The 23242-nt window shown below is 44.3% G+C and overlaps 1 protein-coding gene across 1 annotated transcript; it reads left to right on the top strand.

Moving 5' to 3' along the window:
- The first annotated feature begins 16433 nt into the window (after positions 1-16433).
- LOC130291470 (olfactory receptor-like protein DTMT) lies at positions 16434-17582 on the top strand. Its single transcript, XM_056540206.1, has one exon. The coding sequence runs from the start codon at positions 16594-16596 to the stop codon at positions 17557-17559; it is 966 nt and encodes a 321-aa protein (XP_056396181.1). The 5' UTR covers positions 16434-16593; the 3' UTR covers positions 17560-17582.
- Positions 17583-23242: the final 5660 nt, after the last annotated feature.

The following is a 23242-nucleotide window of genomic DNA, read 5'->3' as shown; positions in this document are numbered from 1 at the left end:
AAACAAGTCAAAAGGATAACACTGCCCTAAAGATGCACTCGAGTTTTGTGCCTATATCATGTACACTCAACATCACTAGTCCTACAGCGCCATCTGTTTTATTCAGGCTCAGCTGCATCCATGACTTTCATTGTTGTAACTGGGTCATGTGATCACCAGTTTGACCCACAGGACATCACAGTGCTTAATGTGTGTGTCAGAGAAAGTAGCCAGTCCTGGGTCAGCTAACCAAAAAGTTCCTGCTAGCTCACAGACCCCTCCCAGCTCTATCTGTATACTGCTGCCATCTCTATGGGATCAAGATATATAGCAGTTTTACACCTTACCTTTCAGCTCTATCTGTATACTGCTGCTATCTCTATGGAATCAGGACATATAGTAGTTATACACCTCCCCTCACAGCTCTATCTGTATACTGCTGCTATCTCTATGGGATCAAGATATATAGCAGTTTTACACCTTCCCTTTCAGCTCTATCTGTATACTGCTGCTATCTCTATGGAATCAGGACATATAGTAGTTATACACCTCCCCTCCCAGCTCTATCTGTATGCTGCTGCTATCTCTATGGGATCAAGATATATAGCAGTTTTACACCTTCATTTCAGCTCTATCTGTATACTGCTGCTATCTCTATGGGCTCAGGATATATAGTAGTTATACACGTCACCTGAGGCTGTGTTCATACTTTGCATCTTTTGCTGTATTTTTCAGTCTTTTTTTTTTTTTTTTTTTGTGATTTTATACAGTGATTTTGAAAAATTACAACAAAACAGCCAAAATTCCATAAACATTTGTGAAAAATACAGTATCAGTTCAATATTTGAACACAGCCCAAAAACTTGAAATCTTCTTAATTATGATTTCTCTAAAAGCATGTAAAGTGACCCGATTCGTTTATGTGTTTAATCAGTTCACTTGGGTAAACTGCAGCTCCAGCAGCCTAATAAGATGACCAGGGGTGCAGTGATGAGACTCTACACCCTCTCTCTGCAAAGCCAAAGGATTCATAGGAAATGTAGGCAACTTTAGGAAATCATTTCAGTGATGGAATTGCAATTAGTATGGTTGAAAACCCCATGTCTGCCCAATCAACTAAAACAGGTAAGCACAAGCCATACACAAGGACCTCTACATTATTCTCTAATAACAGCCTATGCTGCATGGTATAGTGTATACTTAGGGTATACAGTAAGTATTTCTGGCTGCTGTGTTACTAGCCCTGGCTCTATAACTCTAATATATTAAAATGAACAAAAAATGCTGATAAACATGAATAAAAAGCCTTTTCTAGGGTAACATTATTTGATTACCAAAAAGATTACTTAGAATTAAAGGGGTATTCCAGCCAAATGCATCTTATCCCCTATCCCAAGGATAGGGGAAAAGATGTCTGAACGCGGGGGGCCACGCCCCCTCGTGATGTCAGGCCATGCCCCCTCTATTCATGTCTATGGGAGGGGGCGTGGCTTGAAGTCTCCGAAGAGGTTGAGTTGTTCCACCATGTCAATCAGGGAGTGTATTGACATCCTTTGTGCTGTTGGCCATGGTAGTAGAAGAATTGTCCTGAGTTTTGGACATCACAGCGCTCTTTGTGCTTTTATAGGAGAGATATTGGGGCTGGAGGCTGTTGAGGCGCCAGGGGTTATCTGTGCTGTCAGGAACCTCTGAGGGGAAACGGTTCAGCTGCCCAGCCAAGAGGTGGTAAAATGTCTGCCATTATTATTAGGCTAGAATATTCTGGCCATGGTGGAGAATGGCTTGCAGTGTTTTATCAGCCTGGGAGTGGTGAACGTTGGAAAGTCAGTTGGGGCTGTGGACATTAAGTCAGTCTTATACAGGGAATCCTGTAGGGGGCGTGCAGTGGGGGGATCAAGCCTGGAAAGTTAGATCCATATTTGGGGGTTAAGGGAAAACTGTAATCCGGTAGATATCTGTGGTGGAATTCTGTTTCCCTGTATGTCTATTGGCCTGGATTATGGGGTCTAAGTTGTGGCCTAGTTGGGACAATTCTGAGAGAAGAAGACTGGGCCTTGAAAATAGTGGGAGAGGTTGAAAAAAGTGGGGTCCTTGAGAGTATTAACAAGCCTACCCTCTGATGGTGTTGAGTGTAGACCTTGAGGATGGCCTTTGTGAGGTCTAGTGGTGTGAGAGAGTTGGCCTACTGGGTAGTACTTTGAAATAATTCAGTAGAGTTTAAAGGGGCACTTGGCAGCTAGACATCTTATCCTCTATCCAAAGAATAGGGGATAAGATGTCTAATCGGGGGGGGGGGGGGGGGGGGGGGAGGGGTCCCGCTGCTAGGGCCTTCCACGATCTCCCGCAGCACCCAGTGTTGTAAAAAAACGCTGGGTTCCTGCGGAAGTGGTTGTGATATCACACCATGCACCCTCCATTCACGTGGATGGGAGGGGGGGGGGGTGTCGCCCACCACGCCCCCTCCCATAGACATGAATGGAGGGGGGCGTGGTGTGATGGCATGAGGGGGCGTGGTAACACATTCTACAATGTTGAACATTATATTCTTCTGTTAATGTATTTTAAGAAATGCTTAAGCAATATTGCCACCTAGTGTTAATGAAACCAGTAAAGGGGTACTCCGCTGCTCCAACGTTCAAAACACTCGGAGCCGGAGGCCGTGATAATGACGTCACGACCACACCCCTTGTTTGAGAGGGGGGGGGGGGGTGATGTGACGTCACGAGGGGCGTGTCCGTGATGTCATGACCACTGCCTCAGGAGCCTGGCGATTTACTTTGAACACCGGGTGCTGTGGAAGATCTCACAGGCCCCAGCAGCGGGACCCCACAATCAGACATTTTATCCCCTATCCTTTGGATAAGGGATAAGATGTCTAGCAGTGGAGTACCCATTTAAAGAGGTACTCCGGCGCTAAGACATCTTATCCCCTATCCAAAGAATAGGGGATAAGATGCCTGATTGCGGTGGTCCCGCCGATGGGGACCCCTGTGACCTTGCATGCAGCATCCCGTTATAATCAGTTCCCCTAGCACTTTCGCTCCGGGTCTGATTACTAGCGATCACGGGGGCCGGAGCACTGTGACGTCACGGCCCCACCCCTGTGTAACGTCACACTCCGCCCCCTCAATGCAAGCCTATGGGAGGGGGCGTTACACGCCCCCTCCCATAGGCTTGCATTGAGGGGGCAGAGCGTGATGTCACAAGGGGGCGGGCCGTGACTTCACAATGCTCCGGCCCCCGTGATCGCCAGTAATCAGACCCGAAGCGAACATGCTCATAGGAGAGATAGGGGATGTCTAGCAGCGGAGTACCCCTTTAAGGGACTCATCTGAGAACTGTAACCACCAAGATGGTCGAGCCATGTATGACAAAAAGTGTTTAATTTACAACATTCTGAGAATATCTGATAAATGGGAATCCCAGGAAAGAGGACGCCCTACATTACATGATTTTGTCAGTATGAAAGTATTCTTTATGTTTAGAATGATAACTAATCATTATAGTCACTTGTCAGGAAATCCATTGCTTTATTGTTTGTAAGGAATGTTGTGTATCTAGGCGAGATGTCGGTGGTCCCAAAAATGGTATAATATAAACCATATCATAAAAGTCTCCCGATACCCCTGTTGTCCTTCTTTCAGGGTTTCTGTGGCTTCTACTACACTGTGGAAATCAAAGTGAAACCTGAAAGATCCATTATAAATTAAAGGGGTACTCCACTACCCTCCCATAGACTTGAATTGAGGGGATGTCGTGTGGCAGTGGAGTACCCCTTTAATAGGATTTATAAGGATCAACTCATCACAAAGCAAATCAAAGGAGATCAAAGTAGATCAGTCATGGGAACTTTCACACGTGGAGTTAAAAAGTCCTAACTATACAAGATGTAGAGGGAACAATTACACTTATACCCTGGAGTCTGATGGGGTCTTCTACCAAATATGAGATCGGTACTATAACTGGTGAATAATGGTTGGGAGCGCTTGTTATATAGAGATTGTACTGGGGCCCAGGAGCTGTACTTTTACTCTTATCAATGTCTATACATCTACTTCTTGATGTGAGAAAACTGGGAAACTTTTTGGGGTCCTGATATTATATTAGTGTATTGAAATAAAATCCTTATCCCTACCCCAAAATTTCCACTTACCTATCTAAACCTTCTCTATTGAAATTAACTTTTTTACACATTGTGTACCTTAGTTCAAGCATCTGTCCTCTTAACTAATACAGGACTTACGGCCATCTTCATGAACTCTTTATGGGTGGCGCCTCCCTTCCCTGTTTTCTTCATGGGTGGTGCCTCCCTTCCCTGTTTTCTTCATGGGTGGAGCCTCCCTTGCTTGTTTTCTTCTTGGGTGGCACCTCCCTTCCCTGTTTTCTTCTTGGGTGGCACCTCCCTTCCCTGTTTTCTTCTTGGGTGGCACCTCCCTTCTCTGTTTTCTTCATGGGTGGCACCTCCCTTCTCTGTTTTCTTCATGGGTGGCGCCTCCCTTCTCTGTTTTCTTCATGGGTGGCGCCTCCCTTCCCTGTTTTCTTTATGGGTGGCTCCTCCCTTCCCTGTTTTCTTCATGGGTGGCGCCTCCCTTCCCTGTTTTCTTCATGGGTGGAGCCTCCCTTGCTTGTTTTCTTCTTGGGTGGCACCTCCCTTCCCTGTTTTCTTCATGGGTGGCGCCTCCCTTCCCTGTTTTCTTCATGGGTGGCGCCTCCCTTCCCTATTTTCTTCATGGGTGGCGCCTTCCTTCCCTGTTTTCTTCATGGGTGGCGCCTCCCTTCCCTGTTTTCTTCATAGGAGAGAAGGGTAAAAAGAAAGGCGGACAGTGCCTCGTGTAATCCTGATATTGCAATAAGAGGTAGGTAGACTGCTGGATAACAGAATCTCACCAGGAAAAACAGAAATCAGGCATATCACCCCTAGAATAATGGTACTTTTGGGATTGCAGGGCGTCAGAGCTTGACCGGGAGCCGAGGCAGTGGTTCCAGTAACGAAAATACACAGAATAAAAGAAAAAAACTCCAAAGAATGGCGCTATCCCATGAAATAAAAAAGTAACTGGTATCTTAAATACAACAGTACTTTATTAAAAAACTCAAATGGTTACATCCATGAGCAAAACACGTTTCGGGTATGAGCCTACCCTTTTTCAATTGCATATGCAATTGAAAAAGGGTAGGCTCATACCCGAAACGCGTTTTGCTCATGGATGTAACCATTTGAGTTTTTTTAATAAAGTACTGTTGTATTTAAGATACCAGTTGCTGTTTTCTTCATGGGTGGCGCCTCCCTTCCCTGTTTTCTTCATGGGTGGCGCCTCCCTTCCCTGTTTTCTTCATGGGTGGCGCCTCCCTTCCCTGCTTTCTTCATGGTTGGCGCCTTCCTTCCCTGTTTTCTTCATGGGTGGCGCCTCCCTTCACTGTTTTGTTCATGTGTGGTGCCTCCCTTCCCTGTTTTCTTCATGGGTGGCGCCTCCCTTCCCTGTTTTCTTCATGGGTGGCGCCTCCCTTCCCTGTTTTCTTCATGGGTGGCGCCTCACTTCCTTGTTCTTTTCATGGGTGGAGCTTCCCTGCCTTGTTCTCTTTGCCCTCTCTTTGAGTATAGCTTTCCTGCCCTGTTTGCTCTTCTTTTAAGAGCCAAGACTCTGGTCATTGAGGCAGCAAACTATGTTATTTGAGTTGTTTCAATGTAGAAGGAGCAGACAGGGAAGGACATCTTACTTACTACTATAGTCTGGTTACAGAGCAGATTGTATATTTGAAGTATTTCAATGTCTTTTGAAATCCAACATGCCCAATCGTTGTTCCCCACAATATCTTCCCCTTGGGGAGACTAAGGAGACCGCCATACACTGGGGGGTCAGCTGATCATGTCAGAAGCAGCAGATTTAAATGCATTATTCTTAAAGCTTAATATTCCAAACAATGGCACCATTTTCAAACATTTTGGGGGATATTTATTAAAACCTGTGTAAAGGAAGAGTGGTGCAGTTACCCATAGCAACCAATCAGGTTGCTTCTTTCATTTTCCAGAGGCCTCTTTAAAAATTAAAGAAGCAATCTGATTGGTTGCTATGGGCAACTGCACCACTCTTCGTCTACACAGGTTTTGATAAATCTCCCCCTTTTTTTTTTATCCACCTCTATTGGTGAACTCATTGTAGATGAAAGTCGCTTCATCACAGGACTGATTCTGTCTTATTAAAGGGGTACTCCGATGGAAAACACATTTTGCAAAATCAACTGGTGCCTGAAAGTTAAACAGATTTATAAATTACTTTTATTTAAAAATCTTAATCCTTCCAGTACTTATCAGCTGCTGTATGCTTCACAGGAAGTTGTATTTCTTTCTGGAATTCTTTACACTCTGACCACAGTGCTCTCTGCTGACACCTCTGTCCATATCAGAAACTGTCCAGAGCAGAAGAGGTTTGGGTATGCTTGTACTCTGGACAGTTCCTGACATGGACAGAGGTGTCAGCAGAGAGCACTGTGGTCAGACTGAAAAGAATTCCAGAAAGAAATACAACTTACTGTGAAGCATACAGCAGCTGATAAGTACTGGAAGGATTAAGATTTTTAAATAGAAGTAATTTACAAGTTTTACAAGCAGAACATTGCCCAGACCATGAAACTGTCTATGTTGGCTTGTCTTCTTCCCATAGTGCATCCTGGCGACACCTCTATTCCAAGTAAGTGATGCTCATGCACCCGTTCGTCTGCATGATGGAAAAGAAAATGTGACTCTTCAGATCAGACCACTTTCTCCTATTGCTCCATTCTCACATGCCCATTGTAGGTACTTTCAGCAGTAGACTGGGACCCACATGGGTGCTCTGGTCAGTCTGGAATTATAGAGCGCCATTTTTGTTTTTCCATTGAATTAGACCAGATGGGTCAGCCTTCATTCCCTATACACATGTAGGTCTTTGCCACCCATGAATGTGTAACCAGTTCACTAACTTTAAAGAATAGCTAGTGACCCCGCTACAGGTTCATGGGTGGCCAAGACTTACTTGCAGGGAGTGAAGGCTGACCCATCTAATTCCATGGAGAAACAAAAATGGCTGTATATGGAGCTGTACAATCCCAGGCTGGATAGAGCACCTATGTTGGCCCCAGTCACTTTTGGTAGTCACTAACCACTGCGTACTAGGCGCACTCCAAAAGACCTCCCTGCAGTGTATAGCCATGACCATTCAGCTCTTGTGAAAGTCAATCAGATCCTTGTGCTTGACCATTTTTCTGCCTCCAACACATCAAGAATAGTGTTGCTCGCGATTATTCGCAATGCGAATTTAATTTGCGAATATCGCATATTCACAAATTCGCGAATATAGCGCTATATATTCACAATTACGAATATTCGTTTTTTTTTTTTTTTCACAGTACACATCACAGTGATCATCCCTCTCTGCTTCCAGCTTGTGTGGTGTAAAGAAGGCTGTAATACTACTGTGTGAGACTGGCGTACAAATTTCACATATGCGAAAATTTGCATATGCGAAAATAAAACGAGAATATTACGAATATGCGGATTTTGCAAATATATGACGAATATTCGTCCATATATTCGCAAAATATCGCGAATTCGAATATGGCCTATGCCGCTCAACACTAATCAAGAACTGACTCTGCACTTGCTTATCCAATGACTAATATAAACCTATTTTCAATTGATCTGAAACAATAATGTCTACAGATTGGCATCTACGTTTTGGTCATATTTCAAGGTGTTTTACAGGGTTGTGCATTATCTAAAAAGAGACAGTTTTCTTTCCTCTGTGGAAAATCTATTTTGCATATTTTGCATATATATATATATATATATATATATATATATATATATATATATATGTGTGTTATAAATCTGAAAATACATTTCCCAACAGTCACACATTGGCAGTGGTTTACCTCCTGTTAACTCATAAGATCTCTGCATTGAACCAACAGCAAGATTTTGACCCTACATTTTCCTATTCCTATTTATAAAATACATAGAGAAATAATGCTTTATAGTAACTAGCAAACCTACTTCAGTTCATTGTTCTTCTATGATATATATATATAGGGGTAGTCCGCCCACAGACATCTTATCCCCTATCCAAAGTATAGTGGGACCTCCCGTGATTTCCGTGCAGCATTCTGTGCCGGGTGCTCCTCCTGAGATGGAGACTTAACATCAAGCCACACCCACTCATGTCATCGCATCACACACCCTCATGATGTCATGAGGGGGGGGGGTGACGTCACCTCTCCGGCCGCCCCAACTCAGCATTCTAAACTGTTTAGAATGCCAGGTGAGGCACAGGTGCATCACGGAGATCATGGGGAGTCCCACCATCTGGACCCCGTAATCAGAAATCTTATCCTCTATTCTTTGTCTGTGGGCAGAGTACCCCTTTAAAGGTGTAAATGTACTATTTTCGATGGTGTATACACCTCTGAATTACATTTTGTCCCATGCTTGTCCACTTGGAAGATTCTTACACGCCTTTCCATTTTTCAGAGTCCATTATATAATTTTTGTCCCATACAATTATCTGCTGTCAGGAATAAAAATGACACAAGCATGAGGACTATTCATTTCACTGATATCTGGGGGTCACTTCTGATTGTAGCTTGAGAGTAACACATTTTTTAACTTAAATAACAACTGATATCATAAGTTGAATCATTGGGCCACAAATGCCTGTACGCAGGGCCGGCCTTAGGTGTTCAGGCACCCTGTGCAAGCTAACCTTGTGGCGCCCCCCCCCCCCCCCCCCCGTGACCTACCCCCAATATTATTTGAAGGATAAGTTATAGATCGCGGGGGGTCTGAGCATTGGGCCCCCTGCTTTCTCCTGCACGGGGTCCCAGCAGTTGGCTGGGTGGGGGGGAATGCCGTACCCCGCACGGAGCGCCGGCCGATACGGCCCTCCATGTACCCCATAGAGATACATGGAGGGGGTGTGCCGGCCGCGGCTTCCTGCAAGGTACAGATGTCAGCTTCCAGCAAACTGACGGGGCCTGTGCAGGAGATCATGGGGGGGGGGGGGGGGGTACTGGTGAGACCCCCACAGATCACCTCGGTTGAAGTGGTTCTCCAGCTGTTGGAAAGCTAAAACTCCCATCATGTCTGGAGAGCCTCTGGCATTATGGGAGTTGTAGTTTTGCAACAGCTGGAGAGACATAGATTGGACACAGTTTTACCCATCATCACTGCAGAACTTACAAGTGACTACAGCTCTGATGGGACAGTCAGGAGAATACACAATGATATCAGTGACTTGAGTGATGTCTTCTCTGTTATCTTTTCTTCTTCATCGGGTCCAGAGACCAGGTCTTCCTCCAGCTCCATATTCTCCGCAGAGTCTGACATCCAGACATCATTGGCTCCTCACTGTCAGCAGATCCTCATCCTCTGTATGAAGACAGTGATCATTATAACCTTGCCAGAAAGTGTACCCTAAATAAATTACTGCCCCACACTGTACCCTGAATATAATACTGCTATACACTGTATCCACTAAATATAATCCTGCCCCACACTGTACCCTGAATATAATACTGCTATACACTGTACCCTAAATAAAATACTGCCCCACACTGTACCCTGAATATAATACTGCCCCACACTGTATACACTGAATATAATCCTGCCCCACACTGTACCCTGACTATAATACTGCCATACACTGTACCCTGATTATAATCCTGCCACACACTGTACCCTAAATAGAATACTGCCCCACACTGTACCCTGAATACTGCTATACACTGTACCCTTAATATAATCCTGCCACCAACCTTACCCTAAATAAAATACTGCCCCACACTGTACCCTAAATAAAATACTGCCCCACACTGTACCCTGAATATAATACTGCTATACACTGTACCCTGAATATAATCCTGCCACCAACTGTACCCTATGCAAAATACTGCCCCACACTGTACCCTAAATAAAATACTGCCCCACACTGTACCCTGAATATAATACTGCTATACACTGTACCCTGAATATAATACTGCTGTACACTGTACCCTGGATATAATACTGCCACACACTGTACCCTGAATATAATCCTGCCACACACTGTACCCTGAATATAATACTGCCCCACACTGTACCCTGAATAGTGCTATACACTGTACCCTGAATATAATCCTGTCACAAACTGTACCCTAAATAAAATACTAAAGGAGATATATCTAAAAAAAGAAGAGATGCGCTCCTAGTGGAGAATCATAAGGTGGGTTGACGTGTGGGCGTGTCTTTTGCACCTTACCGTGTAGCGTTGTGCTGAGGGCACAACACCTTGATGAGCTTGTAGACTCGCTGGGGTTTGTAGTTGAAGATACGGGCGGCAGCCTGGGCATCCTTCACCTTGACCTCCAGGTCGTGGTGTAGCTTTAGAATGAGGAGAACCGAAAAGATAGGACTTGCTTAGCCCTTGGCGCCTATTCCCCAAGTAACGATTCCAGCCGGTAGTAGTCCATAAAACAACTGGCCTCGTCCCTCCGGGCAGCCTCAAGGGGTCAGAGGTCAGCGCCTGAACGCCGTTTCCATCACAACCGAACGCACAGACACTGCCCCACACTGTACCCTAAATAAAATACTGCCCCACACTGTACCCTGAATATAATGCTGCCACACACTGTACCCTGAATATAATCCTGCCACACACTGTACCCTGAATATAATACTGCTCCACACTGTACCCTAAATAGAATACTGCCCCACACTGTACCCTGAATACTGCTATACACTGTACCCTGAATATAATCCTGCCACAAACTGTACCCTAAATAAAATACTGCCCCACACTGTACCCTGAATATAATACTGCTATACTCTGTACCCTGAATATAATCCTGCTATACACTGTACCCTGAATATAATACTGCTATACACTGTATCCACTAAATATAATCCTGCCACACACTGTAACCAGAATATAATACTGCCATACACTGTACCCTATAGAAAATACTGCTATACACTGTACCCACTAAATATAATACTGCCACACACTGTACCCCCTGAATATAATTCTGACATACATGCATACACATCATATCTACATATACACCCCCTCTTATCCTCTGTGTCCTCATCACCCCCAAAAAACCCCGCCAAACCCCTTCTCATCACTACTATTACCCCCCTCTCCTCATTACCCCCATAACCCCCCTGCACCTCTCATCACCCCTATAACCCCCCTGCACCTGTCATCACCCCCATAACCCCCAGCACCTCTCATCACCCCCATAACCCCCCTGCACCTCTAATCACCCCCAGAACCCCAATAACTTCCCCTGCACCTCTCATCACCCCCATATCCCCCCTGCACCTCTCATCGCCCCCATAACCCCCCCTGCACCTGTCATCATCCCCATAACCCCCCTGCACTTCTCATCACCCCCATAACCCCCTGCACCTCTCATCATCCCCATATCCCCCTGCACCTCTCATCACCCCCATAACCCCCCCTGCACCTCTCATCACCCCTATAACCCCCCCTGCACCTGTCATCACCCCCATAACCCCCCAGCACCTCTCATCACCCCCATAACCCCCCTGCACCTCTAATCACCCCCAGAACCCCAATAACTTCCCCTGCACCTCTCATCACCCCCATATCCCCCCTGCACCTCTCATCACCCCCATAACCCCCCCCCCATGCACCTCTCATCACCCCCATAACCCCCCCTGCACCTGTCATCATCCCCATAACCCCCCTGCACTTCTCATCACCCCCATAACCCCCCCTGCACCTCTCATCATCCCCATAACCCCCCTGCACCTCTCATAACCCCCCTGCACCTCTCATAACCCCCCTGCGCCTCTCATCACCCCCATAACCCCCCTGCACCTCTCATCCACTCCATAACCCCCTGCACCTCTCATCACCCCCATAACCCCCCCTGCACATCTCATCCACTCCATAACCCCCCTGCACCTCTCATCCTCCCAATAATACCCTGCACCTCTCATCATCCCCATAATACCCTGCACCTCTCATAACCCCAATAACTTCCCCCGCACCTCTCATCACCCCCCTCCCCCGCACCTCTCATCACCCCGCCCCGCACCTCTCATCACCCCTCCCCCGAACCTCTCATCACCACCCCCCCCCCGCACCTCTCATCACTGCCCCCCCCCGCACCTCTCATCACCCCCCCCTGCGCACCTCTCATCACCGCCCCCCCTCACCTCTCATCACCGCCCCCCCCCGCACCTCTCATCACCGCCCCCCCCGCACCTCTCATCACCGCCCCCCCCCCCCACACCTCTCATCACCTCCCCCCCTCACCTCTCATCACCGCCCCCCCCGCACCTCTCATCACCGCCCCCCCCCCGCACCTCTCATCACCGCCCCCCCCCGCATTTCTCATCACCCCCCCCCTCCGCACCTCTCATCACCCCCCCCTCCGCATCTCTTATCACCGCCCCCCCCTCCGCACCTCTCATCACCCCCCCCCCCCCCGCACCTCTCATCACCCCTCACCCCCATAACCCCCCCTGCACCTCTTATCACCCCCCCCCCGCAAGTTTACTTACCCTGCCGGGGATCGATGCATCGGCATGAGGCGGCTGCTCCTGTCACTGCACGGGAGAGGATGAAGAAGATCGCGCAAGATGTAGGCAGGGACAGGTCAGGTGATTGGAGTAGACGTGTGTGCCTGCGCGGGGCACGTGGCATCTCTACTCCAATCAGCCCTTGGCCTGTCCGGCCCTGCAATGATTCTTAAGGGTCCCGCGCCCTAGAAGTAGAAATGTGCGGGCGGCGGCGGGCCCCCCGGACTATGAGACAAGCCAGTTAAAAAAAAAGCGAGCTGTGTCGGCCGCCGGGTGCCCCTGTTGCTATGGCGCCCTGTGCGGCCGCACAGCTCGCACACCCCAAAGGCCGGCCCTGCCTGTATGTACAGTATCAGAACTAAGCTTAATACATGCAAACAGTAACAAAATCAAGTTAACTGCATAGATTTGGTAACAGGACCTAACTTACTACATAGATAGATTAACAGCACCAAGCTTACTACATAAGTACATTATTAAAACCAAGTTTCTGCATATATACTGTATGGTAATAGAACCAATGTAGATTCAGGAACAAACGCAAGATAACTACCTAAGTACTGTAACAGAACCAAGCTTGCTACACAGATAGGATAACAAAACAAAGCTTAAAACAAAGATACAGCAACCAAAATCTTACTGCATAGATACTGTAACAAAACTGAGTTTACTACATTGATACAGGAACAGAACCAAGTTTAAAAAATAAATATGGTAACTGAACTAAGTTTACTAGATGGAGTAGTGGGAGAAATATGCCCACTGCATAATATGGTCAAAGAACCAAGCTCACTAGATAGATACTATTACTGAACCAAGCTTACTACAGAAATTGGATAACAAAACCCAGCTTAATGCATAGAAACAGTAACAGAACCAAGCACAAATAATTTAATAAACCAAAGCATACTACATACATACTGTAACAGAACCAAACAGTACAATAACCAAACCAATTTTACTATGTATATATATATATATATATATATATATACAGTAACAAAACCAAACTAACTGCATATATATGGTAACAAAAAGCAAACTTATGACATATACAGTAAGAGAACCAAGCTTACGACATAGATACAATAGCAGATCTAAATTTACTGCTTAGATACAGTAACAAAACCAACCTACTGTATAGAAACAACAACTAAACCAAGCTTACACATAAATAAGGTAGTAACAGAGCTAAAACAACTACAGATGTGACCCTAAATCTGCTAACTGAGTGCAGCTTGCCACAGCTTCTAAGTCACGGGTAGTCTATAATATTGGGGAATGTGGGCCAGCTAATTGTACTGTACATTTGACTTTCTTAGATCTTAAAGTCTCAGAAAAAGTAACAATTTTATTTTACATGGAACCAACATATGAACTGGACTAAAACAGTTCTCATGTCCCACAGTGTTGGGAAATGTCCATTGCTAGTTACTACATCTGAAAAACTTACATTTTATGGAAAGCAGTTGTATAGCAGTATAGTATATGTCGTCTCCATGGGCCAAATCTATTTCTACTTACTATATAATGTTCTCCTATAAATACAGCTTTGGCCCAATCATCCAAGAATGCCTATATTTTGGTGTCAAAATGGCAACTGGTATCTACAATAAAGAAAGTCTTTCCATATGCCTTCAATTTCATACAGATATATGAGTATTTTGTTTCCTGATGCATTATGGGGTTGAAGGCATGTTTTGTGCCTCTCTACACCTGGCACGTAGCTGATGGTTACATTTCTCAGGTCTTAATCTTAAATTTGTTTTGGTCCTAAACTAGGGATAGATGAGCAGACAAAGGAGTTTAGCCGTATGGATATGAGGACGTATTCTATATACCATATCAGATTTGTGTAAAATATATTTCTTGTTTTATAGTCTTTGATTGTGTTAAACAAACTTATCCATGAACCATGTTCTGTTGATGAACTTTTTAGATTTCTTAGTAATTGGCTCCATTTATCACAGCAGAGTTTTTACTTTTATCACTTATCATTAGTTTTATTCCCAAAGCCACATACTGGTAATTCTTCTGCGTGTGAGATGTCGTATCCTCCTGGGCTGCACATGGCTGATAAATCTAGATCTGATACAGAAAGGACAGAATTCATGACAAAAGGTACGGATCCGGGAGCATCTATGTCTATAATCTAGGTCTATAATCTATGTCTATAATCTATGTCTACTATCTATGTCTACTATCTATGTCTACTATCTATGTCTATAATCTATGTCTATAATCTATGTCTATAATCTATGTCTATAATCTATGTCTATAATCTAGGTCTATAGTCTATGTCTATAATCTATGTCTACTATCTATGTCTATAATCTATGTCTACTATCTATGTCTATAATCTATGTCTATAATCTATGTCTATAGTCTATGTCTATAATCTATGTCTATAATCTATGTCTCTAATCTATGTCTATAATCTATGTCTATAATCTATGTCTATAATCTATGTCTACTATCTATGTCTATAATCTATGTCTATAATCTATGTCTATAATCTATGTCTATAGTCTATGTCTATAATCTATGTCTACTATCTATGTCTACTATCTATGTCTATAATCTATGTCTACTATCTATGTCTATAATCTATGTCTATAATCTATGTCTATAATCTATGTCTATAGTCTATGTCTATAATCTATGTCTACTATCTATGTCTTTAATCTATGTCTATAATCTGTCTATAATCTATGTCTATAGTCTATGTCTATAATCTATGTCTATAATCTATGTCTATAATCTATGTCTATAATCTATGTCTATAGTCTATGTCTATAATCTATGTCTGCTATCTATGTCTACTATCTATGTCTATAATATATGTCTATAATCTATGTCTATAGTCTATAATCTGTCTATAATCTATGTCTATAGTCTATGTCTATAATCTATGTCTATGAGCGGTTTGTGCACCAGACAGTGGCCATTGTTAGATTATTTCTTCCTTTCTTTTTTCTGTTGTATCTTTCTTCAGAAGTAGAGAATCTTCACATCACATTATAATGATCTAAGTACAAACCCTTGGTCTACAGAAGAGATCTCCATCGTGTCACTCTTCATCTGTTGTAAACCTCAACTCCAAACATGTCCTGGCAGCCTGTGGTCATCAAGACAAGCTGGGGGTAATTTGTTGTAGCCACTGGTACCATGTCTGGATCCCAAACAAAGAATCTCCACAATCCCATAAACACCATGTCAGGGTCAGTCTAAACATCATCCTTTGAGTATCATCTTAAAATGACTTTACGGCACCAGAGAAGTGAGATTTGTTTACTAACTAATAGAACCTGATATTTTTTTTCTACAAAGTTAAGAGTCTGTCTGTCTTCTTTGCTTTTTTGTTCCCCCCCCCCCCCCCAACTTTTTCAAAAAGTTTTCATCTTGCATGTTCTTAGTATACTTCTCAGCTATTTCTGTATCATCTTTGTCTCCTAAAGTGGTCTTCAGGCGACAATCTCTTTGCTGTCCACAAACCCTGAATAACCAGTTGCCTCCCCCCTGACTTCTGTCCTTACGTTAATTTTGTAATGTTATTCATGAACCAGGAATATCAGGATGAACACTGCTGAAGGTTCCTCCCAGATCAGGAGAGTATATAGTTCCATGCGGTGGTCTTCAACCTGTGGCTCCACATCTTTGACAGCGACATGATGGAAGCTATAGGTTCCCAACACCGGTGAGACCTAGGTTGGACAGACTGTGTGAGGACATCAGTAAGCTCATCTACATCTATGACTGCACAATACGGGTCACCAGGTCTACCAGGCCCCAAAATGCTTTATGATAGTCCTTTCATTCACCACAAATCTTCTCTTGCATTTTTAGGTTAAAGTATGTTATGGATGGAAAAAACCACCCAGATCTGGCTCTTCATGGTTCTTGTACTTTTATCTCTGGAAGCATTCACCAACCAATTCCATCTGTGATCTGTGGATTATGAAGCCTCTCAGAACTGATCTGTACAGGGAATTCCATCCATCCATTTATTATTACTAAGTCAACAGCTGGAGATCTTATACTCGACTGACATGGATCTAGAGAATCAAACCTTCATAAGTTTCACTCTTCTGGGCCTCTCAGAGAAGCCATCTCTCCGAATGCCTCTTTTATCTTTTTTCATGGAATCCTACATTCTCAGTATTATAGGCAATGTGCTAATCCTTCTGCTCATCTCAACCCAGTCCCATCTACACACCCCAATGTACTTCTTGTTGGGGAATCTTTCCGTTGTAGATGTTTTTCTGACGTCTATCACCGTCCCCCGGGCTCTTTATAGCCTTATCTCCCAGGACTTGTCCATCTCATTTCATGGTTGTTTCATTCAGCTCTTCCTGTTCCACATGGCGGGTAACATGGACAGCTTTTTGCTGGCCATCATGGCCTTAGACAGATATGCTGCAGTCTGTCAGCCGTTGCATTACACGACCATCATGAGCAAGAGGACATGCATCAGTCTGTTGACCTTTTCATGGTTTATAGTGAGCCTTCACTCTACTCTATTCTTTGCCTTAACCTCTACTCTTCCCTACTGTAGTTGGGTCATCCACCATTATTTCTGTGATGTCCCAGCCATGTTCTCAATCTCCTGTACAGACACATCTGTTCAGCAAATGGTTGTCTTCATTGAAGGCTCACTAATAGTCATGGGGCCCATGTTGGTCATCCTGGGCTCCTACGTTCTCATCATAAGAGCCGTGTTAAAACTAAGTAGATCCAAAGTCTACTCCCAAACCTTCTCCACATGTTCCTCACACTTAACTGTTGTCATCCTCTTCTACAGCTCAGTTATTTTCATGTACTTTCGCCCCAGTTCCCTCTATTCTGCAGCCTACGATTGGGTCATAAGTGTGGTGTACAGCATCATAACACCAATGCTCAACCCATTTATATATACGCTGAGGAACAAGGAAGTCAAGAACGCTGTGAAGAGGGTGATACAATGGGTCAGGAAAGATGGACAAAAGCAGATTAAAGATACAGAAGACGAGGACTGAGAATATTTTTGTGAAATGTTTTTAGTTTTTTTAGTATTTGCATTAGTCTAATCAATACAAATATCACCACGGCCCAGTAACAGGGAGGGGGGAGGGGGGGGGACTACCAATATAAGTAGTTTATATATGATATTGCTGGTATCTCCAGAATCCTACATGTTCTTATATTTCCTCCCCTCAGGCACACATGGTGGAGATGCTCCTAGTCCTATTTGATTCTGTACATTTAATTAATAAATATCAGTTTTTTGGTCTTATCTGTATTTTGTTCATTGTATTATATATTGTCCTTTGTGGTCGGCCATCGCAGAGGATTCACCTGAAACATCATAATCTGAATCCAAGAATGATGTGAGTGACCACATGCCGGCTTAAAGAAAAGAAAACAAAAAATCCCCCCCCCCCCCCCCAAAAAAAAAGACTCTCAGATGCTGAAAAATATATAATTTTTGAGCAGGTAAGTGAATTATTTGCCTCTTTTTATGCTGTGTTTACATGTTGCGTTTTATTTGCACTACCGTAGTGCACCGCCATGTGTTTACCACGATTTTCCAAAATCTCGGTATAAAGTGAGCAAATTAACATTGATTATGCCAAACAAATGCCGGTAAATGTGCCATTTTTTTTTTTTAGCGATTTTGGTCATTTTCTATAAAAACTTGTTAAAAATGAGCATGGCACCGTGACAGTACTGCAAAACAGCAAAGTCAAACATTCTTCTGGTTCATTGTAAGCCCCAGAGAATGGTAGGGGTGGACCCCATAAAATATATTGAAAACCAAAAAATTATTATATGTACACAGAAATATATAACAAAACTGCAATTTTGCCACTTTTGGGGGGTTTGATTTTTACGCAATGCACTTGATGGTAAAAATAAAACATTATCTTTATCCTGTAGGTTAAAATTAAATTAGATTAAAACAATACCCAATTTATATAGTTTTTCTATTATTGTACTGTTGGATTGTTGTTGGGCTTTATTGGGCGCGACAAAATAGGCAATTGTAAATGGTAAACTATTATAGACATAAATAAATGGTGACATCTTTCAAATACTGAATTAATATGTTTGATACTATACTCTCTTTGTATTACTGAGGAAAGTCGCATGTTATTACTATGGTCTAATCGAGATCCTGACTCTTAATGGTATCTGCCTTGGCTATCTCTACCCTCTTAGAGGATCTGCACATTCTTTGCTTTGGTAACAAATCTATACTCCATTATATATGTCCCATATGTCTCATATGTTGTCAGGGAACAAAAATTATATTAGCATGAGGAATCTTGAATATAGAATCCATGAGGGGGGGTGCACAGATGGTGAGGTGGTGTTAATGCCCCCCCTGGCAGACCACTGGATCTGGCTGGTGGCAGGTTTGGTGTCCTTGATGTTCTACTTTGGTAAAGCCAAACATTAGGAGTCAAAGAATAAATGAACAAGTGAAATTCATCCATAACATGGAGGCACAACTTCTTGATACAGTTCTGAAAGGCGATGGAAACGGTTAACTGGTGCATCGGTGGTGGTATTAGTCTAGCACTAATCCCTGTGCTCTCTCTTTCCTGAGGGGCATTTTAGCCATGATGCTCTGGTGCAGGCCCGAAGCCATTGGAGGTATAGAGGCTCTTGTGCCTCCAACCCCTTTAACCTCCTAGACTGTCTGCTGGTCCTTGTTGAGGGCAGTAGTTTGAAGTAAATTCAATATAGGTGTAACACTCACAGTTCAGTAGACAGGAATACTGGAGGTAGTAGATCTGCTGGACCTGTGTGGCAGATGAGGCGAGCCGTACCAGGGAGCGGAGTCTAAGGTGCTGCTGGTTTTCACCAGAGCAAAGCGGGATGGACTTGTTGCGGCAGGCGGCACCCAGGTCGCTACCCCTGGCACGACTCGACGACACAGGCGGCTGAGGGGATTCAAGGTACAGATGGGAAACAGCAACTCGTAGTCTGGATAGCAGAAGGTCAGGGCTGGCAGCACAGGTGCGTAGTCAGGAACGAAGCAGGAGGTCAGCAGGCAGGCGGCACAGGAGGAAGGTCAGGAACCTGGCAGGAGGTCAGTAACAAGGCAAGGCAAAACACAGTAACGCTTTCTCAATGGCACAAGGCAACAAAGATCCGTCAGGGATGTGGGGGAGGAGTAGGAACTTATAGAGGAGACACTGGTGTTGCACATAATTATAGGCATACTGGCCCTTTAAATCTTAAAGCTCCGGCGCGCGTTTCTCCATCTTCTAGGGCGTGCAAGCTCCGGAACTTTAAGATTTAAAGGGCCAGTAGACCCATAATAATGTGTCTTCTCTATAAGTTCCTGCTCCTCCCCCACATCCCTGTCGGATCTTTGTAGCCTTGTGCCATTGAGAAAGCGTAACTGTGTTTTGCCTTGCCTTGTTACTGACCTCCTGCTACATTCCTGACCTTCCTCCTGTGCCGCCTGCCTACTGTCCTCCTGCTTCGTTCCTGACTATGCACCTGTGCTGCCAGTCCTGACCTTCTGCTATCCAGAATACGAGTTGCTGTTTCCCATCTGCACCTTGAATCTCCTCAGCCGCCCGTGTGGTCAAGTCGTGCCAGGGGTAGCGACCAGCGGCATCTTAGACTCCACTCCCTGGTACGGCTGAGAGGCAGAAGAGGAGGAAGCAGGGGACCGAGGTGAGTGACAGGCTAGGATTCGCATGTGGGCATGTCTCTCAATGCGAATCCCAGCCTATAGGCAGACAGCTGAGGAAGGTTCCCACGCCGAAACGCGTCCTTGTACTACACTATGGCATAATAAATCTTCACTGTGCATTAGTGTTGAGCGGCATAGGCCATATTCGAATTCGCGAATATTCGCGAATATATGGACGAATATTCGTCATATATTCGCGAATATTCGCATATTCGTTATATTCTCGTTTTATTTTCGCGTATGCGAAAATACGTGCATGAGAAAATTAGCATATGTGAAAATTCGCATACGCGAAAATTAGCATATGCGAATTTTCGCACGCCAGTCTCACACAGTAGTATTACAGCCTTCTTTACACCACACAAGCTGGAAGCAGAGAGGGATGATCACTGTGATGTGTACTGTGAAAAAAAAAAAAAAAAAAACGAATATTCGTAATTACGAATATATAGCGCTATATTCGCGAATAATATTCGAATTGCGAATATTCGCGAGCAACACTACTGTGCATTACTGGTGAGTCCTGGACATCATCTTTCTTCTATTTGTAGTTTGAAGTAAAGACTTGAGCTCTTTCTATTCTATAATATTGTACCGTACACAACTATAGAACAATGTAAACTATATAGCTGTCTGTTTAATGATAACACAAAGGCAGCAAAGAAAAACCTAAAACTAGATAAGATGGGGGAGATTTTTCTGTGTAGAGGAAGAGCGGTGCAGTTACCCATAGCAACCAATCAGATCGCTCCTTTCATTTCTAAGAGGCCTTTTCAAAAATGAAAGAAGCGATCTGATTGGTTGCTATGGGCTTTTCCTCTGCACAGGTTTTGATAAATCTCCCCTATATGTGAGTTAATATGTGTTAACCCTCCATTGCCTCCCAGTAATTGGTCCAACAATAATGGTGCATAGTTAAGTGTAGAAATAGAGGAATCTAGAAAACAATTCACATTTAAATATATTCAAAAATCCTTTCTAAGGTTAAAATTCACATTATAAGAGCATGAAACAGGCTGTGCTACACCTAATTAGTTATTTTGATACCGCTTGCAGGATAATGCATAGGGTGGAGCATCTAGAAACTGTCCATAGAACCCCACCATGGCATAGAAGAACCTGGGCTATGGATCTGGAGAGACTTAAAGGGGTTGTGCGCTGCCCTAATTTTCGGAGCTCCGCTCACAGCGTCCGGAAGTTCATCACTCCGAACGCTGTGTGCGGGCTTCCGTGTTCGCAGCCGCCGGGTGTGACGTCTCGCCCGCCCCCTCGTGACGTCTCGCCCGCCCCCTCGTGATGTCTCGCCCGCCCCCTCAACGAAAGTCTATGGGAAGGGGGCGTGACCGCTGTCACGCCCCCTTCCCATAGACTTTGGTAGAGGGGGCGCGCGTGACGTCACGAGGGGGCGCACGAGACGTCACGAGGGGGCGGGCGAGGGGCCAGGCGCGACGTCACGCCCGATGGCCACGAACACGGAAGCCCGCACACAGCGTTCGGAATAATGTACTTCTGGACGCTGTGAGCGAAGCTCCGAAAATTAGGGCAGCGCACAACCCCTTTAAAGGGGTACTCCGGTGAAAAACAGGTTTTTTTTTAAATCAACTGGTGCCAGAAAGTTAAACAGATTTGTAAATTACTTATATTTAAAAATCTTAACCCTTCCAGTACTTATCAGCTGCTGTATGCTCCACAGGAAGTTCTTTTCTTTTAGAATTTATTTCCAGTCTGACCACAGTGCTCTCTGCTGACACCTCTGTCTGTCTCAGGAACTGTCAAGAGCAGGAGAGGTTTTCTATGGGGATTTTCTCCTGCTCTGGACAGTTCCTGACATGGACAGAGGTGTCAGCAGAGAGCACTGTGGTTAGACAGAAAGGAAATTTAAAAAGAACTTCCTGTGGAGCATACAGCAGCTGGTAAATACTGGAAGGGTTAAGATTTTTAAATAGAAGTAACTTACAAATCTGTTTAACTTTCTGACACCAGTTGATTTAAAAAAATAAAAAAAACTTCACCGGAGTACCCCTTTAAATATGGACCTCTTTGGAGTGAGGATCTCATGCAAGAAGGTTCTTCTTGGGATACCCTTATTGCTCGAAGGGCTATTTCTACAATGGTGAGGGAGTTGTTATGGGGTATGGGGTGTGATATGCAGGGCAGATGGAATTACCCTAGTGGCAGATGGCATTAACCCCTTGTATTCATGACGCCAGGTTTATCCTCAATACCGCCTGAAGGTATACCGCTGGATCCTGGGCTAGGCACGGAGGCAATAATGACAACGGTACGGACAACTTTACGGACAACGGTAGCTTTACTGAGTGACAGATGGTAAAGTATATATAGTGTAGCCGGGCCCAGGGAGGTGACCAGTGACTTCAGAGACCTTAAAGGGGTTATCCAGGAAAAAACTTTTTTTTGATATATCAACTGGCTCCAGAAAGTTAAACAGATTTGTAAATTACTTCTATTAAAAAATCTTAATCCTTTCAGTACTTATGAGCTTCTGAAGTTAAGGTTGTTCTTTTCTGTCTAAGCGCTCTCTGATGACACCTGTCTCGGGAACCGCCCAGTTTAGAAGCAAATCCCCATAGCAAACCTCTTCTAAACTGGGCGTTCCCGAGACATGTGTCATCAGAGAGCACTTAGACAGAAAAGAACAACCTTAACTTCAGAAGCTCATAAGTACTGAAAGGATTAAGATTCTTTAATAGAAGTAATTTACAAATCTGTTTAACTTTCTGGAGCCAGTTGATATATAAAAAGTTTTTTCCTGGATAACCCCTTTAAGGGCTTGCTGGGACTTGCAGTAGATTTGGACAATTTTAGTGCAGGCCACTCTGATTTGACAGTAGATGACAGTGACTGACTTGACTTGACTGGAGACTGACTAAGCTGTGACTTTACTTGTAGACTTGTATCTTGTGGCTGCAGACTTGACTTGAGGCTCCTATGACTCCAGACTCTTAGGCTCGACTGCACCTCAGCAAAGACTCAGGAACTAAGGGAGA

The sequence above is a fragment of the Hyla sarda genome, chromosome 9, assembly GCF_029499605.1.
Source record: "Hyla sarda isolate aHylSar1 chromosome 9, aHylSar1.hap1, whole genome shotgun sequence".
Lineage (NCBI taxonomy): Eukaryota > Metazoa > Chordata > Amphibia > Anura > Hylidae > Hyla > Hyla sarda.
This window is presented reverse-complemented; position numbering and strand designations above follow the sequence as displayed.

Bases quoted from the DNA above. Each gene is read 5' to 3' on its own strand.
- LOC130291470 (XM_056540206.1), top strand. From the start codon at position 16,594: ATGGATCTAGAGAATCAAACCTTCATAAGTTTCACTCTTCTGGGCCTC.